The 20,133-nt window shown below is 43.6% G+C and overlaps 1 protein-coding gene across 1 annotated transcript in view; it reads left to right on the top strand.

Moving 5' to 3' along the window:
- Positions 1-7,495: 7,495 nt before the first annotated feature.
- Positions 7,496-20,133, top strand: part of RBBP6 (RB binding protein 6, ubiquitin ligase) — a 135,800-nt gene continuing 123,162 nt past the window's right edge. The window contains exon 1 of the mRNA XM_030211248.1: positions 7,496-8,289. Coding sequence (XP_030067108.1) covers positions 8,124-8,289 — 166 coding nt within the window. The 5' untranslated portion in view covers positions 7,496-8,123. The remainder of the gene's footprint in view (positions 8,290-20,133) is intronic.

Raw genomic sequence — 20,133 nt, 5'->3', positions numbered from 1 at the left:
TGGAAATCTATTCCTGACCATCCCAGCAGGCTGACCCTTTAGCCTTCTCCTCTCTTCCCTTACTCAAGTTGTATCACTCACCTATCAACTTCCCTCCGATATCTGGTCATATAGGCCAGAATCTCCTCTGTCATGAGTGCTTTGGCAGAAACAGGCATCTCTGGGTGTTCCTGGTTATGCTTTTCAAATTCATCCCACTTCTGCTGCAAAAATTGCAAGAATCTTTGATCCCCATAAGGGTAAAAGGGAAAGTGACAAGTTTTGAGCTGACCACCTTTCCCCTCTGCAGTCAAACACCACATTCAAAAATAGTATTATTTAGGGTTTTGTGTTTGTGTAGGGGAAAGTGGCAGGGAGGTTGGGAAGGGGTATTTGGACTGAGTAGGTTGGGGTGTTTAGGATGACGAGTGGGATAGCAGACTGCTACTCAGCCCAAAAACCCTGATTTTCATGTTTATTTATTGTTTTTATATTCCATGGATCCTAAAGTACTTGTCCTCAGCAGATTACAAAAATCAAGCATAAAACATAGCAACTGTATCACTAAATACAAACGCAGTAAGAACATAAGAATAGCCATACTGGGTCAGACCAATGGTCCATCTAGCCCAGTATCCTGCTTCCAGCAGTAGCCAATTCAGGTCACAAGTACCTGGCAGAAACCCAAATAGTAGCAACATTCCATGCTACCAATCCCGGGGCAAGCAGTGGCTTCCCCATGTCCATCTCATTGGACTTTTCCTCCAGGTCAAAGACAATTATCCATAAATCAATCCATAAAGTGGGAACTATGATAACAAAAAGTCTGGGGGGGGGGGGGGGGGGGAAATCTGCCTGTGCTGTTAGGCAGGTTACATGTGTGAAGTCCAACTCTCAAGTGACTCTGCCCTGTTGAGATTCTTGCATTTTGGGTGGATGAGCACATGCTTGTATCTAAAGGCTCCATGTATAAGCATCTGCTATATGGTATTAATTTGCGTATTATTGTTGCGCTTCCGTGTTGTGTTTTGAAGTATATTACGAAGTCTTATGTTTGGTGGGTTGGAATACACTATATCTGAGATGGCCCCATACAAATACAATATTTTTCCAGAAGTATACAAGGGCAGTAGAAAAAGCAATCACAACCAACATATGAATGAACATGATCCACTGCCTGAATTCCCAGGGGTTGATTTTGCAAGACTGGATGCTACATGCCATCTAGTGTTTAAAAAAAAGCTGTTGTTCAGTTTTAAAACAAACAGATTTTCTGAAATAACTTTGGAAACTGGAGAAGATTCAACCCTTTCTCCGTGTAAAATCCAAACCTTTCTCATTCAGAGACACACAAAGCCTTCCTCCCAACTGAAGCAGTACTCAGACATATTTTCCTATAACAAATCTAGGGCCACGGTAAACAATGGACTTAGCGTATCCTTGTGTGGGTTTTTCCCCTGCATGCTAAGGCCATTTTTACTGCAGCCATAAAAATGTCCTTTTTGTATTTTGTACGTTTGCCATTAGCACTTTGCTGCTGCCCCCTGCTGTTCCTTGCGATCTTGATAATTTAACCCTCCATTGCCTCTGTATAAACTTAGATTGTGGGCCCTCTGGGGACAGGGAAATACCTTCTGTACCCAAATGTAACTTGACCTGAGCTACTGAAAAAAGTGTAAACTAAATAATCTGACCCCCCTATTCCTTGCCTCCCCCAACAAAGTAAGCAAACTACACCTATGCCTTTTACAGTGGTGCAGATTTCTCTAGGGCCTCGCCTAGGTGTGTATTCCAAATGTCAAGCTGCTATTACACTGTAGTTGTCTTTTCACCCATATGGGGACAGTCTAAAACCCCTTGGAAATTTTCAGCAGTCAGATTTCTCTTGTCTCTGATTTCCTTCCAAACTCCGAAAGGCGCCATCTGCTTCAGGTGGTCAAGTACAGAAAATCTGATTAGAAAGTGTTCTGTCCATGATAGAGATGTTATCTCGTCACCTCTATTCTGGTGTTCTGGGATGGCGACCGTTTTGCAGAACACCAACTCTAGTATGTGATCTTTTTCATGTGTTGAAGAATTGATCACCTATGTGAATCCTAGTGCTGTCATTGTGTCCAGGAAAACAGCTGTGGTAGTATCTGAGGATTTGATATGTAGATTAGAGTCTCCCAAAATCAGAAACCTAGAGAAACTCAGGATCACCTCTATAATCTTACAAGGAGATTGGCGCATTTGTACTTCTATATTCTACAGCTGCTAATCAAATTATTCGTGGGATAAGCATAAAGGAATCCTGTGCCGAAGGAATGGATCCTCAGGAGCTTAGTCAAGATCGGGAGGCGGGGCTGGAGGTTGGGAGGCGGGGATAGGGCTGGGCAGACTTATACGGTCTGTGCCAGAGCCGGTGGTGGGAAGCGGGACTGGTGGTTGGGAGGCGGGGATAGTGCTGGACAGACTTGTACGGTCTGTGCCAGAGCCGGGGTTGGGAGGCAGGACAGACTTGTACGGTCTGTGCCAGAGCCGGGGTTGGGAGGCAGGGCTGGGGAGGTGAGGATAGTGCTGGGCAGACTTATACGGTCTGTGCCTGTGCCAGAGCCGGTGGTTGGGAGGTGGGGCTGGTGGTTGGGAGGCGGGGATAGTGCGGGGCAGACTTATACGGTCTGTGCCCTGAAGAGCATAGGTACAAATCAAAGTAGGGTATACACAAAAAGCAGCAAATATGAGTTATCTTGTTGGGCAGACTGGATGGACCGTGCAGGTCTGTTTCTGCCGTCATCTACTATGTTGCTATGTTACTATGTATTCAACTTGTTATCATTGGGAAATTTTGGCATTGCATCCTGAACCTGATTATTGTTTACCAACAGGGTAAGACTATAGGTGAAATGTTCAGTGGTTGTTCTAAGAGGATTGAGTTTATCTTGTTGGGCAGACTGGATGGACCGTTCAGGTCTTTAGCTGCCGTCATTTACTATGTTACTATATGTTACCTCATATTTATTTATTTTGAGCTTTCTATACCTGAGTAGCAGGGTTAGGCAGTTTACAAACTAACAACAACACACGGAAAAGGAACTCCATATTGTCAATAGAAAAGACATTCACCCAAGACCATCCAAACGCAAAATAAGAAAAAAAACAGACAGAAGTGTGGAAGGCAGGATGGGATACACCCAGGATCCAGAGGACTAAGTAGGATAGGCCTGTTGGAAGAGCCACGTCTTGATCAATGACTTAAAGCACTTAACAGGCAACTCACTGTGAATTGTTAAGGGTAGGCTATTCCAAAGGGAGGGAGCAGTAAAGAAAAATGCGCAATGACTCGTAGACTCATATCGGGTGTATATGGGACCAAGTAGCTCCAGTCAGTGATCATTTACAGATCTCAACAAGCAAGTTGGCGTATAGGGAATGGTAAGAGAATTTAAATACTGAGGAGTCCCTAATCTGAAAGCCTTAAAGGTGAGAGGTTTAAACCTAACACGGAATTCGATTGGGAGTCAATGGTATTCTTTGAAGAGTGGGGTAACAGGGGTGGAAGCTCGTACGTGACTCAGTAAACAAATGGCAGTATTCTGTAGGGTCTGGAGTCTTTACAGAGAGGCTTTTATTAAATTCTATAAATAGCACCTTAAGTTGTGGCACTAATTTGGCCGCATGGCTAAAATGCGCGCACAACTTAATTAACAAGCCAATCAGTGGTACTTAGCAACCAATTAGCAGCACTAATTGGCTTTAATTAGAATTTACATGCACCACTTTCTAGGCATATTCTGTAATGTGGTGTGCATAAATTATAATGCATGCAGCTGAAAACGGGGTGTGGAAGTGGGCATGGAATGGACGGGTCATGGGCGTTTCAAAAAACTATACGCACTATTATAAAATACACCCGATCTGCGCCTAAGTTAGGTGCCGGTACTTAGGCCTGGTTTTAGGTGGCCTAAATGGGTGCGCCTAAATTTTAGTCACAACAGCCGCTAAGCATATTCTATAAGCTGCACCTAACTTCAGTAGTTTATAGATTCACACTAGATGCGTGATTTTTCAGTGCTGATTTTTAAGGCTCCATTTACAGAATTTGGCTCTTAGTGAACATTGGTCTGGATCAATGACAGGCATAACCTACTTGAACACTGGATTGGGTACTGTTATTCCAGACGTGAACCCTTGAGCCCAGGCCGAGGCCTAGTATAGGATTTTGGCCAAGGCCTAGGGTGGACCGAACAGGCCCCACGTACCACCCCAGCCACCAAACCCCGCACACTCACAACAGCCAACAGGCACCACCAGAAAATGGGATAGAGCATTCAGGCGGCCTCACGGCCGATCGAGAACCCACTCACGCAGACACCAAGCAAGCGGGTCTCATGGCCAACCGGGAACCAAGTCACACTATGGGAAGGGAGAAAGAACAACAGGGTTCCACAGGGAACCGGCCCACAAGCAGCGCACATAGTGCAGAGTAGAGTCACAAAGGAAAGGGAGAGAGGCAGAAGCCTCTAAAGGTATACAAGGCTGTGCCACAGGCGAACAAGAATACAGGAAGCCCCAGAAGGAAACACTCTAGGCTTATACAACATAGCACTCAAGGAAAAAAAGGAAAACCAACTATAGGAATACTCTAGGCTGAACCATTCAGCACACAAGGGAACTAGGCTGTACCTACAGCATACAACAATACAGGGAAAGGGGAAGCCACTCATAGGAACACTCTAGGCTGTACCTTACAACACTCAGGGAAAAGGGGAAGCCACTCATAGGAACACTCTAGGCTGTACCTTACAGCACTCAGGGAAAAGGGGAAGGAAAACCACCTATAGGAATACACTCTAGGCTGAACCATTCAGCACACAACAGAACTAGGCTGTACCTACAGCATACAACGATACAGGGAACACACTAGGCTGAATATACAGCATACAAAGGGAAAGGGAGAACTACCTAATGAATACACAAAGCTGGCCTCACAACCCCCAAAGGAAAAAGGTAACTGCTAAAGGGAAAAAACAGGGTAGAGCTACTCAGCAGATAAAGATAAAGGGGAGAGTAAGCAGAGAAAGCTGCCTTGACACACATAGACCAGAAAAGGAACGCTGCTCCCCATACACAGGAGACAGCTACAGCAAACAAAGAGAACTAAAACAAACAAGAGCAAAATACAAGGACAGGGGGAAGCAGAAGCTCAGCACAACAAAAGGAACACCCAGGGAGAGAAAGTTAAACAAACTGAAATGAGTAGGCACAATCTTACCCCAGACAGTACAGGAGAAAGCAAACCAGGTGTGGGGAGTGAGGCAATCAGGCTCATGCTGGGAATATCCAACACACACACACACACAAAATATGAAAGCATGAGGAGAAAGGCTAAACTCCAACGTGAACGCAAGCGCCTAAGCTGGCTTCAGCAAAGCAATCAGAGCAATCAACGCCAAAGCAATGATTGCAGGGGAAAGGCAGGCTTAAATGGATCAGGCTTCTGAGGTCTGCTGACTCAGCCCCTGACAAGCCAATCAGGAGTGAGTCCCAAACATTCCCCTGCCAATCCAGCAGAATCATAACAGGTACATCATGGTGCTCACTTTCAAAAGAGAAAAATGTCTCAAAAGCGGGAAGATGTGATTTTCAAAACTCAGAGTTTGGACCGTTTTTTCTGGTATTTAAACAAATAAGTCTTTAACATTTTACAAAACTTTCCATAATCTAACTGCGTTTTAATCTGATATGGAAGGTCATTCCAGTAACTGGCTGCCTGATAGGCAAATGTTGCAGAAAAAAATCTTTTGATAGATTATCCTCTTAGGATTGGGATAATGCAAAATCAAGAACTCCCTTGAGACAAGATTGTGAATTCCTAGTTGGAAATTAAACCACTAATATATTCAATGAGGTGGATATGGAGGAAGAGCCACAAAAGATATGGCTTCAAGGCAGAAGGCTCATTTGCCTATACTAGATAATGGGGATTTCCCTCTGGTGAATAGCAATGGGGATTTCCATTATCACTAACATAGTAACATAGTAAATGACGACAGATAAAGAACGACCTGAACGGTCCATCCAGTCTGCCCAACGAGATAAACTCATTTTACTAAGAAGTCCTTTTATAAAGCTCTGGCAAAAGGGGGCCTGTGCTGGCGTCAGAATGTGTTTTCGATGCTTGCCGAGGCCCCCTTTTACCGCAGTGGGTAAAAGGCAGGTCTTGATTTTTTTCAAGAAGTGGCCGTGCAGCAAGTAAAGCACTTACCATGTGGCCATTTCAGGGGGGGCCATTTCAGGAGTGCTATCTTCACCCAATAGCAGCACTCATAAGCTGCACCCTAAAGGGCAGGACAGTTCAGGGAGGAAGTCCTGGAGCAGGCCGCATGTAGCCTACGAGTTCCGCTGCCATGTGAACACGCTAAGAAGATTTTTAAGGTTTGGGGGGGGTGGCAGGGAGAGACCCCCTTGTAAAACGTTCCTGGCTACACTACTGGCCCCATGCATAGTTCTGCTCTATGCTATAACTTCTGTGATTTGCTTACTTTATTTTTGTCTATTAGATTGTGGGCTCTTTGAGCAGGGACTGTCTTTCTTCTATGTTTGTGCAGCGCTGCGTACGCCTTGTAGCGCTATAAAAATGCTAAATAGTAATAAATAGTAGTAATCTTACCGCCACCCATTGAGGTGGCAGTAAGGGCTCCCGCGTTAACCCAGCAATAACCAGTCAGTGATTACCACCGGGTACACACTGGCATTACAAAAATTGAAACGACGTGCTGGGGGAGGAAACTTGTGGCGGGATGCTGCGGTAGCCTGGTGGTGCTTCCTTTTTAGCATTGGGCTTACCGCCGCTTCGTAAAAGTGCCCCTAAGTCAGCATTGTCACCATAGGAGCCGACTGCCCCAATATTGAGAAAATTCCTTGTATGTGTCCAGGGAGAGGTTATTTGGACTGGGCTTAGCACCCCCAATAGTTTTGAAAAGTTGGCTCCTATGACTGTCACATGTCTTCAATGCCAGAGGGCTTGGGCTTAAGAATTAAAAGTATACATATATAGCTCTATGTTCTCAGCAAATTGTCCCCCAGAAAAGAATAAAAATTTTATTACATTTGTACCCACTCATAGCAGGTTCAATGCGGCTTACATATTATATACAGGTACTTATTTTGTACCAGGGGCAATGGAGGGTTAAATGACTTGCCCAGAGTCACAAGGAGCTGCAGTGGGAATCGAACTCAATTTCCCAGGACCACATGTCCACCACCCTAACCACTAGGACACATCACTCGAGCGGTTCCGTAGAGGCTACTACGCGCATGCACGTAGCGCGCGCCCGTTAAGCCCAGCAGAACGGCGGGCCGAGCCGTCAGGAGGCAGCTGCTTAAGAAGGCGCAGGCGCAGGCGCAGGCGCGGTTACCAGGACAACGGCGAGGAAGCCTTCCCCTCTCACCCCACGCTGCGTGTCACAATACGTTTGTTGACGCCAGGCGGCCGAGGCGGTGCCGATTGTGACGCGTGACGTCGCCCTTGCGGCGCAGCCTGGGAGACCCCGCAGAGAGTGACGACGGACGGTCGAGCGCCATTGTTGGTGTGTGTGTGTGAGAGAAGACGAGCGACTGGGGCAGCAGCTGCGGCGGCGGCAGCTCGCCGTGTCCCCTGGTGACGGAGAGTCGGCGCTGAATGGAATAAGGTGGGACGAGGTGGTCGCGGCGGCCGGAGCTGCCACCCCGTGGGGAGCGGGCCTGGGCCTGGCGCTAGGCCTCGCTCTCTGCGGCTTTTGTGTGGAGGAGGAGGAGGAGGAGGCCCTGGACGCTGTTGGGATTGTTGTGGTGGACTCGGAACATGGACTTTTGAGCGCTGCGGGACTTTTGGACTTTGGTGGGGAGGAAGAAGAGGAAGCGCCGGTCGCCCCTGCCCTGAGGAAGGCTGAAGCGGCCATGGAGCAGCTGCCGGGCCGGGGACTGTGAGCCGGGCTTGGACCTTGTGCCATGAGCCCCGCTTCCTTGCTACGTCTGCTCCTGGTTTCCCTCTTAGTTGCAGAGCATGTATGAGGCCGGGGCCTGCTGAGGGCTGGGCTCTTGTGTGCGTGTTGTGTGTGTGGGGTTTTTGTTGAAAGCTTGTGTGTTTTGGCTTCCTTTTGTGTAAACTCCCGTCTTTAACTATGTCCTGTGTACATTATAAATTTTCATCCAAACTGAACTATGACACAGTCACCTTTGATGGGCTGCACATCTCGCTGTGTGACCTGAAGAAGCAGATCATGGGTCGAGAAAAGCTGAAAGCGGCCGACTGCGACCTGCAGATCACCAACGCCCAGACCAAGGAAGGTACGAAGCTGATCATAGAGCATAAATCATGGCCTGCCCTTAGGTGCAAACTTTGAGGCCGGCTTTTAAATGTGTCGCCTAAGAAAGGGGAGAAAACAGTAACCTAAGCGGACAAGTGAGATGGGGGAGGGCGGAATACACAGTGTTTTAAAGATTGTGAGAAACTACTTCTACAATGCGATCTTTCAATTATTTCTACTGTATAAGAAATACTACTGGAATCGGATTAATTATAAAGATCATAGAATTCTCGCAGGCCAAAAGGCCTTTAAACAAATCTGTTCAACACTTCTTTTAGCCCAACATTAGATTCCAGTAGTATTGACTTTTCTTAAAGATTGCATGTTTAATTTGGGAGCATGTCTATACAATGCACAATAACAATTGCAAAAAAGTTTTAATTGCTTAACACAGTACATTTTGGGGATTCCTGCATATCTGTTCTGTTTTCAACCACAGTCATTTTTAAGTGCCTTATCTTCATAGTGTTAGCTATCTTTAGTGTAATATGCTGGCTCCTGCAAAATATGGCGCTAGCTGCTTATAGTGGGAAACTTGAAGTGAAATAGATCAATGTGATACTTAATGATGACAATTTCCATTTATCAAATCCCAGTATCAAGTGAGCCCATAGTGATCTACAGAAATAAGCTCCCCTCAAATATCCTTGAATCCTTAATGACAAACGTCTAGAATACACAGTGCAAACTATCAGTAATGTAGTAGCCAACAAACCTAGGTCAGCAGTTTGTTTTAAGGAAACCTTGAGATGCGGGTGGGGGTGTATGTATGTGTAACATATGTCTGTGTGAGTGTATGTATGTATATAAGAAATAAAGCAAAATGTAAAAATGGGTGAGATGGATCCTTTAACATTTTAAAGAAAGATTTGGCAAGATTTTACAATGAAAATTCTTTAAAGTTGATGGAAATCTTGGAAACAAAGCTTGGTAAGATTTTATCTTTTTTTGATGTGTTGTTGGAAGAAAGAGCATTTTTTAATTTGAACTTGTTGAAATAAGTCTGCAACTAAATTGCTTTTATTGGACTAACTTCTTTTAAAAGCTTGTCAAAGATTATATTTCTTAATTTCAACTCCAGTGTTCTGAAACAATGGATGTTATCCTTTCTTACCAGCAGGTGGAGGTAGAGAAAACTGAATTCTACCAATGACATCATCAGCATAAGCAGAGGTGCTCCCTGGAATAATCCAGTATTTTTCTCTACCTTTAGCAGGTTATAGGTTGTGCTGACAGTGCTCCTGCCCCTGGCCTAGCTCCCTGCTGTGCTGGCTGTGGCCGCACAACATGGTTGACCTGGGAGCGAGTGGCTGTTAGGCTCACAGTCTCAGGATTGTCCCTGGTTGAGATTGGAGCCTGGCTCCGCAGCCCCCAGTCGCACTTCTTAGTGCCACTGTGTGAATCTTTTCTTGGTCCTGAGGTGTGTGAATCCCCTCTTGCCCGTTCACACAGGCTTTCCAAAAGTGCTCACTTCGGCAGCACATATACCAAAAAAAAAAAAAAAAATGGTGTGGCTATCTTCATGCCCTTTGTCTGGGGGAATGCTATTGTAAAGTACTGAGTAGGGAATTTCCCTCTAATTGTACCAGAGAGCCGGGGACAGCGCGAATTCAGGAGGTCCAGGCCAAGGTAGGCTGGAACAGTCAGGCCAGCGTTCATCTTCCATGGGGGGTAGGGCATGCTGGTAGCACATGCTACACGGCCTTCAGAGCCAGTAGCTGAGGGGATCTTTTACAAAGGCATGGTAGCATTTTTAGCATGCGCTAAATGCCAGTCGCCTATAGGAATATGTTGGCGTCTCTAGCGTTTAGCGCGCACTAAAAATAGCATGGCTTTGTAAAAGGACCACTGAGTATGGGTAATTATTTTTGTAGTGTATAAATGTGGTTTGTTCAGTCTGTCTCCTTTTCTTTCTTTTTGTCTGAGCATTTTATGAATCCACTAGACACCGTGCATTCTTCTTCCTCAGCCTCCACTTATGGAATAACCTTCCTCTCTCCCTCTGGTCTGAACTCTCTCAAACATTTTGTCTTCCTTAAAGATTTGGCTATTTAAACAGGCTTTTGAGAGACCAGACTTGATTGGCTATTTTGGATTAGCCAGTAGGAGGTGCTACTCTCTTCCTCTCCCTGTTCCTCCATTTATTTTAGTTTGTAAACCGCTCTGCGCTGTTCTGTTAGGGCTGTTTAGCAAGTTACTATAAACATGTGCTGTTCCTTTCCCCTTGACCTCAAATAGATACATTGCTCTCATAGTGTTCTGACAGTGCACTTTGGCAGTTAGAATCCTCTCTTCTCTCTCAGTTCATTCTGGGAAAGAGAAGAAATTCCCTGGTCATGTGATGGACTTTTTCATTCCTGTCCACTTCTTGGAATGGATCTGGAGGGTCTGGGTTCTTCGGAGGAAGCAGAGGAAGACGCAAAGACCCTTTTGGACTCTCAGCCCCTAGTGGATGCCAGTTCCAAGGTCGCACGGGCCTTGCCTATGTTTAAGCCTCCCACAGCGGGCCAGCGGGGTCCCAAAGCATTTTGTACTCCGTAAGGCCCTCATCCGCTTCATGAGGGCGGAGTGGGAGTTCCTGGGTGGTCCCCTAGGGGTCACAGGGGCTCTTGCTCATCTCTATGCCTTCGCCCAGGAACTCAAGGATGGATTAAGGCGGCTATTGAGTCTGCTTTGTACTAGGCTGCGCGTTTGGTCAGGCTAAGTTAGAAGAAAAGGAATCTTTATTTCTCACCAGCAACAGCACAAGAAATATTATTGGCTCTAGGCATTAGTAGTTTTACAGTACAGAGTCTAACAATAGAAAGGAAAGTTTTATTCCTCACTGTCATACAAACTTACAAAGGTCATAGAACAGAGAGAAAGAGAGAATCTTAGCTATAGATAATTAGTTTGTACGGGGGGGGGGGGGGGGGGTACCCCCCCCCCCCCTGGAAATAGGCCGTGTCAAGGATATGAAACTCTCCTGCCATCTGGACTATTTCAGAGTCTCTTTAGATGAGCAGTTACTTATATACCCTTCCCATCATCACAAAGGACCACCTCATATATCACCCAATCAGCAATCCTGCAAGTACATAGGAGACCTGTGATAGGGCCTTAGTGTCCTTGCCACACCTCTGCTCAGTAACAGACAGTTGTGATGTCATGACAACGGGGGGGTCTTGTCAGTTTATAACAAGATGGTTGGGATGTCATGGCAATGGTCTTGTCAGTTCGTGGTCAGCCAGAAATTCCTGTCTTGCCACTATCAGTGGAAACCCACAGAAACAGAAATAAGCAGACCCAAAAGAAAAGGCCAGAAAATTCCTGAACAGCTTACATCAGCAAGAGAAGTCCAATGCTTCAGGGGCTCAAAGCCCACTTTATTAGGGCTCAGGCCGCTGCCTGGGCAGTATCCTCTGAGGAGATCTGCAAGACAGCGACTTGATGGTCATGCCATTCCTTTGCCAAGCACTACAAATTGGACGTGCTGGCCAGAGCCCACTCGGACTTTATAATTTTCTTTTCTTTAGTTAGCAACACTGTTCTGAAGTACCAACCTTGGAATACCCCGGCTGAGTGTGCTCTATGCGATATGTGATTGGCGGCCATACGGGTTCCCATGATATAAGAACATAAACGTTGCCATACTGGGACAGACCGAAGGTCCATCAAGTCTAGTATCCTGTTTCCAACAGTAGCCAATCCAGGTCACAAGTGCCTGGCAAGGTGCCAGTAAAATAGATTTTATTCTGCATATCCTAGAAATAAGTAGTAGATTTTCCCGTCTATCTTAATAATGGTTTATTAGGAAACTACTCAAACCTTTTTAAAACTCTGCTTACCCATTACCCCATGTCCATCTCAATAACAGACTATGGACTCTTCCTCCAGGAACTTGTCCAAAGCTTTTTTTAAACCCAGATACGCTAACCGCTGTTATCACATCCTCTTGCAGCAAGTTCCAGAGCTTAACTATACTTTAAGTGAAAAAATAATTCCTCCCATTTGTTTTAAAAATATTTGCATGTAATTTCATTGAAACTCTCTGCACAGTGTGCAGCGGCATTTAAAAAAGCAAATAGAATGTTAGGAATTATTAGAAAAGGAATAGAAAACAAAAATGAAAATGTTATATTGTGTGCAATTCTGGTCACCTCACCTCAAAAAATGATATTCCTGCCATGAACCTGCTTCCTTCATCAAAAAAGCAGACAAACAAGAAGAGCTTCATGACTTTTTTTTTTCTTAAAAAAAATCTTTAACACAGAACAAAAAAAAAAAAAGTATGTAAGGACTGGATAAAGGACAGAACTTCTGCATGAACGAAGCCCTTCCCTCATTTTTCAATAGCTCTCTGTGAAATAGTAATAATAAAAAAGGCAAGTGCTTTTTTATAATATACCACTATATTCCAGAAAACAAAAGGAGCAAGTTCCTACATGCCATCTTTTTCTTTTATTGCAGTCTATTGGTTTTCTTATATTTTGTCCTTGTGATAACTTATACTCTGCCAAAATTGGAAATACGGTGAGATACAATTCAGTAACATCCAAAACGTATTAACATAATTGGGTTCACATTTGGGTAATAACTGAGAAAAAGCTGTCATCAGATCATATTAAGAAGCTTGATGTCGACTTGGTTAACTTTGCCTATATACAAGCACACAGTCGGGAGACAAAGATTAACCTCACCCCCCCACACTCCAAAAAAAAACCCCAAAAAAACCATTCCTTTTACAACCAGACTTGAATACGAAATTAATATATATCACAGAAAAAAAAATCTTTGCATGAATATAACGCATGCTAGGGTGCCCCTCCAAATGATACACTGATTACAATTTATAACAAATTACTACTCTACCTATGAAAAGTTATTCTGTTGTTATACTAACTCTGTGTACATCCATATGCTGCACAAGCTGGCATGTTTAAAAATATAAGTGAGATTAAATAAAAATGCCACTAACAATAAAGAACGACAACATGGATGCAGCAGCTCATAGGAGGCAGGTGCTCTACAGTCCATGCAAATAACTATTCAGGTGCTAGAACTACTGGGGTTCATGATCAATTATTCCATCTCAAACCAGTTGAAAAATTGGAATTCATTGGAGCACTGTTGAACACAAAGACAGCTCATTTAGAATATTGTGTACAATTCTGGAGACCACAACTTCAAAAAGATATAACCAGGATGGAATCAGTCCAGTGGGTGACTACTTAAAGTGGTCAGTGGTCTTCATCATAAAAAGTGTTTGGGGACAGACTTGAAAGATCTATGCTTTGGAAGAAAGGCAGGAGAGGGGAGATATGATAGACACATTTAAATACCTATGCGGCCTAAATGCTCAGGATGCTAGTCTCTTTCAATTGAAAGGAAGCTCTGGAATGTGCTGGTGAAAGGGGATAGATTTAGAAGTTAACTGAGGAAATACTTCTTCACAGGGCGGTGAATTTGTGGAACTTCCTCCCGGTGGAAGTGGTGGAGACAAAAACAGTATCTGCGTTCAAGAGAGCTTGGGACAGGTACAAAGGATTTCTAAGGGAGTGATAGGCAGAGTACTTGGTATGATGTGCAGACTGGATAGGCCATATGGCAGTGGTTCTCAAACGCGGTCCTGAAGGCAAGCCAGCCAGTCAAGTTTCAGGATATCCACAATGAATATTCATGAGAGAGATCTGCATGCACGGCCTCTACAGCCCTCTCATGAATATTCATTGTGGAACCACTGCCATATGGTCTTTGTGCTTACATTTTTCTATGTTTCTAGGAAAGGGCTCAAACTAATTGTGGGGTGAGATTGCTGGGGAAAGGGGGTCAAAGCCAGAGGAAGGAGTATGTTTGTGAGGGGGGGGGGGGGAGTCAGGCTCAGGGCGTGGAGGAGCTGTGCTTTTATGATGGAATTCTATTACAGGAATGTGTAAATATAGAGTGGAGAATTTTCAGACATTTTGTGCAGAATTTCTCCCATGAGTGCTGTGTGTGTAAAATGGAAACTAGAGCTCTGAAGGGAATTGGTTTTGTCTGTTGGCTTTATGTATACTACCGTTTGTAAGTGGCCATTGCAAATTGAGACATTATTGCAGTGTTTTTCAACCGGTGTGCTGTAGCTGCTCCCCAGCTTTGCTGCAGGAGTTTTCTGTCGCTCCTGTTCTGCCCCCAGCTAGCGAACCAGCATTATAAGATTTCTTCTCTAGCAGCAGCGGGCAACGATTCAGACAGCCTGCTATCTCCAGCCCCCCCCCCCGAGTCTTTTTGTGACGTAACTTCCCACTTCCACATAAGCAGGAAGCGTCAGAGAGTTGGCTGAGATTGGTGTGAGCAGGCTGTTTGAATCGTGGCTCGCTGCTGCCTTCACCGACCACTACAGGAAAAAAAGGTAAGGGAAAATTAGCCTAAATTCTCCATTTTGTGCACTAGAGGCAGACTGAATTTCGGTTTCAACACCGAAACCGACCCGAAATTTGGGTTCAGGTTTTGTCTGAAAATGCCTTAACATTTTCAGTTGGAATTGAAAATGTGGCCCTGCCTCAAACCCACCATTTTGGAATTAGAAATAACATAAGCAGGAGCAAGTCCTCCTGCTCAGTGGTTTGTAGGCCTCTATTGTATACACAGATATTATGAGGAAGTTAATGGAACCTTCATACTAAATCTACTTTAATGTGGCCATACATTGTTAAAGAGCTCAATTATAGTGAGCTTTGGGTTGGATGTGTGAGTTCCTGTGGCAGTTTGCTAGCTCTTATCAAAACTTTTAACCAGTTTATTCCATAGTGAAAACTGTCCATGATCTCATTACTTTGCCATTATGAGTAGTATTTCTATAAATGTGTGCCTGCTGGGAGTCTATTAAAAAGGAATTTAGGTCTACAAACCTACAGGTCAGATGCAGTGAAGAGATGTGATCACTACCAGTGCTATGGGGGGGAGGGTATTTGCTATAAAATTGTTTTTGAATGCATAACACAATAGCCAAAATTTTAATTATTGAACTTTAAACACAATCTTAATACTTGTTTGTTAAATGATAAAATATATATTCTTAAAAAACTGATGTGCCTTGAAAATGTTTGCACCTTGTCAGTGTGCCGCAATATTAAAAAGGTTGAAAATCACTGCACTAATGTTTAAGAAGTTGTTAATGGGAGTACAGTAATCTATTTTGAGTTTGATTGTGAGATATAGGATGCGTTGAAGGAGTTGTAGAAATGTTTGTTTTCTCTTCCTGTCCCAATTATGAAGCTATCATAAGTGTTCTAGTAGTATGTGGTAGGTTTGTTTTTTCCCATTTCTGCTACATAAAGGTTGGTGTACTATGGTGCCCATAGCAGTTCTCATAATCTGGAAATAGATGCCGTCATTGAAACTGAAGTAGTTATGGGTTAGGATCAATTCAACTAGTTTTGCAATAATGGTCCAGGGGAATTGTCTCAGGAGTTGGTAACATGCTGATATGCTATTTGTATAGGGGTTTTGCTAACAGTGATTTTGCATCCATTGTGATGAGGAGGATGTCAGGCTGCAGCTGCTCAATGTTCTTTAACTTATTCAGAAAATCTTAGTATGTTGTAAGAAACAGGGTTTTTCATTTTTCACTAGGGCAGTAGTTCCCAAACTGTGGGTTGGAATCCCAAATGGGATCGCAGAATCCTCATTTGCAATTGTGAGCTTGGCTACATGTGACCAGAGTCCTGCAGTTTTTCTTTCACTTAGCAACTCACACAGGTTCACATGCATTTGCTGCTACAATCACATCGAGCTTGCACAAGTTAAATTTGTGGCCTTCGGATTTGCATGGGTTCAAAGGGAGGTTGAGAATTGCCACAGGGTTTATTTGCCCATGGAGATAAACAGGATGTGAGCAGATGTGTAACGCTTAGTTGTTGGCTTGGTCCACTTGGATATTGAAATAACACAATGATCACAATGCTCTCAAAATCTGAATTTCTAAGAGGGATGTTGACTAGTTGAATTCACTTTTTCAGGTGTTACTTTTTAATAGGTTGTTTGAACATTTGTTATACTGCCGAATGATCCTGAGATATCAAGGCGGTTTGCAAAATAAAAGGTCTTTTTACAGAGCAGCAGTAAGCCCAATGTGGGCTTATTGCTTGCTATTCCAGGACTACCACCGACCCAATGAGGCCACCGGCGGTCCAGGGGGAGGGGAACCCCGGAAATGTCTAATGAGGTGGTAATCAGGCATCGCCGTGCGCTGCCCAGTTACAGCAGGAGCCCTTACCGCCACCTCAGTGGGAGGCGGTAAGGGCTCCCCCCCCCCCCCCCCCCCCCGCTGCATGGCCATGTAGTTTCCTTACTGCATGGCAATTTTATTGTTGGGGCTTTTTCCCGTAGCTTGGTAGAAGGACCCCTAAAAGATATAGAGGTCCTTTTACTAAGCTGGGTAAACACTAGTATGTGTCCAGCTTAAAAGGGCTTTTTCACGGGATGCACTGAGGCATCCCATGGTAATTTTGCAGTGTGTGCACACAAACCACATGCTAAAATAATTTTTATTTTTTTCACAGAGGGGTCATATGTAGGGGTGAAGAGTGGGCGATCCTGCGCTAATCAGCACGCAGTAATGCGGGTGCACTAACTCATTAGTTTAGGATTAACGCGTGAGCTCTTACCACCCACAAAATAGTATAGGTGAGTGCTCACATGCTAATATTTATTTATTTTAAAAACTTGTACCCCTCCTAAAACTAGCTGGTTTCCAAAAATACATACCTAATAAAAACACATTAAACTACAACATCAGCACTACTCCACCATCTTCAAGTCCAAAACAAAAATGCTACAACAAACAAGTGTGTTAAGCAGTTTTTTAAACTGTAGTCTATTCACACACAGGCGTATCTGACCGGAGTGCTATTCCAACGACAGAAAATGCTGAAGCCCGTGTGCCTGCATAGTGAACTGTGGTCATTGCATCTGAGGATAGATGCACTGCACACACTGAGCACAATGCTCTATTAGGGCGATAGACATGTACAACATCTTTAAAATGAGAGTCTACCACCTGATGAATCAAAGATAACACTTAAAATTTGATTCTGTAAAACACTAGTGAACAATGGAATTGTCTTAAAACCAGAGATAGGAGCACTCTTCAAAACTCCAGCCACCAATCTGGACTGTTCAGAAAATGGAAAATCATACATTTTCGGCTGCACTAAAAATGGTCTTAGCATGAGGGAAAGACCCGTGTAAGGGCGCACTAAGGCCACATTTTAACACAACTTAGAAAAAGGAGCCTATGATTAGTGGAACATAAAAAATTTCATATATATAAAGCAAGCATTAATGATACACAATATAAGAGGGATGAGCATAGCACAATAAAGTTGAAGCCTATGACGTAATTATCAATGAAACGCAAGTACCTGAACACAGCAGAATAGGGAAAAAGGAAAAATTTAAAAGCAGGAAAGAAGAATACATTTTAGTCTCGGGTGATAAATGATTCAGATACTTCCTTAAAAATCCAGGTTTTTAATGCAGTTTTAAATTTAGGCCAAGAAGGTATGTACCTCGGATCTGGAGGAAGATTATTGCAGAGTGTAGGGGCTCAGGAACCAAAGGCTGTCTGATGAGAGGTGACCAGATGGTGGTGGAACATCTGAGTGAATCAGTTGGCTAATAAGGAGTCAAAAGAGAGGCGAGACAGGGTGGCGGCATATAGTAGAAGGCATTATGACTTAGCAGATCCTAAAGCTAATTGGAAGCCAGTGCTGCTCCTAGAAGAGTGGGAGACACAATCATATTTTTTAGTACTATATAGAAGCTTCACTGCTGTGTTCTGAACAGGTTGTAATCGATGAGTTTTATACAATGGAAGGCCGACCAATAAGAATTAGAGTAAAGTTTATTCAGTATCAACACATGTCAATGCATCATTGTCCTCTGCAAGCATGGGCAACGAAGTGACCATTGTCTGGTATTGTCCAGCTATGTTTGTTTCTAATTTAGATCCTGTGTTTCCAAAATGTTGGGGAACCCATTGCCTCAGCCAGCTTGCTCAGGTTAGGAGGCCATAGCTGGAAGCTTCTTGGACCACCACCTGGAAGTGAGCACTGTTCATTTATCACTGCAGTAGCTCCTGTTGTTGTAGGGGAAAACAGTATGGGTGATGTCCAACAATAAAAGAGGGACTTTTGGTTTTTTTCATAAATATTAAATTAATTATGGACATTCAGTGCCATTTATTGTTATAATACTATATAGTCGATTTGTGGTTTACTTTCGTAACCTTATTGATTTATCTGTAACCTGTCTAGAGCTAAAAACCTCAGAAAGGCGGTATATCAAGTCCCCTCTTCCCTTTCCCTTCCCTAATGGCGGGGATGGGATATAAAAAACATATGTTACATTAACCCAGAATGCAGCTGGGCAGAGTTTCATCTACGTGACCTTGGTGACCCACATTGCAGGGGACAAAGAATGTATAGGTGGATTTCCTTAGTCAAAATTACCTAGATCCAGGGGAGTGGAAATTGTCAGCCTTCCAGTTCCTGGTGGAGTGCTGGGACCCCCTGATGTTTGACCTAATAGCATCATGACAGAATGCAAAGTGTTCTGTATTCTTTAGCTTGAGGAAGGAGCTCAGCTTAATGGAAATTGACACACAGTGCACCCCTGGCTGCAGCAGGAGCTCATGTTTCTATCTTGGCCATTGATAGGCAGGGTCGTTCTTAGAGCGGCCAAACATCTGTTTTCTCCTGGTTCTGATGGCTCTAGACTGACCCCATTATCTTTAGTATACTGATCTGATTTGGCAGCAGGATTTCAACTCCCTCTACTGTGGGGACAGGTGCTCCTGAGGCAGGGCCTAGTCAGGATGGAGAACCCAGATCTGTTCTGGCTTACGCCTGGCTCTTGAGAAGCATCTGAGGAATTTATTTGTGTGTATATATAGTCCATATGGATTGTGGTACTTGAATCAGCTTTAAATCTTTTCTGCAGCAGCTTCAAAATTATTTCAAACAGATTCCAATCCAGCCACAAAACTAACATGTTTCCAGTGTCAAAAACTCTGCTTAAGGACACATCAAAAGTCTAAATTCCAGTCCTTTTTTCATAGTCAACATTGGTTGCAGCATCCATTTGGTTTAGAAGCTGTTTGAAATTATTTTGAAGCTGCTGTAGATGTGACTTGAAGCCAGTTCATGTGTACATGATTTTGAATGGCTTGACATAAAACTCTTTAAATTTACTTTGTGGCAAAGTGGAGGTGAAGATATTTTATTTCTAATGGTTTGACCCAATGATTTATAACTTATTTAAGATTTTTTAAACCACACATTTCCAGTTACAAAACATAAAGATAAGGCACAACATATATTAAAAGAAATTAAAGCAATCAACACAGGCCCTTTTGTCTCAAAAGAAATCAGGTAATCAGAGATGTGATAGAGGCTGTAACAAGGTAAATAAATCCAAAAGAACACACACAGCACAAAGCTGGAACTAAGCTCGCCCAATTAAATCGCTTTCAAACCATCTGAGAAACTCATAAGTCCTAAAAACACACAGCTATCTTGATGTTTCACAAAACATCTCTGTGGATACTTTAGGAAAAACATACCAAATGCTAAAGCTGTAGGCCACAATTTAAGAAGCTTTCTGAGCCTCTGGTTTTAGGGAAAACATCTGGATAAATATATTTTGGTGATGAAGAAAAGTGTGTTAATGGGGGGTTGAGTTTTCAACACTAGACCTTGTTCTATTATATTCATAAACGTCACCACCAAAGTACCCCTCTATGCTGATTCTTTTACAGATATCTGAAGTATATCAAACTAGCATTTAATGGCTCGTACTAACC

Source organism: Microcaecilia unicolor, chromosome 8 (genome assembly GCF_901765095.1).
Source record: "Microcaecilia unicolor chromosome 8, aMicUni1.1, whole genome shotgun sequence".
NCBI lineage: Eukaryota > Metazoa > Chordata > Amphibia > Gymnophiona > Siphonopidae > Microcaecilia > Microcaecilia unicolor.
Note: the sequence above shows the minus strand (reverse complement) of the source record. Positions and strands in the feature narration are given on the sequence as shown.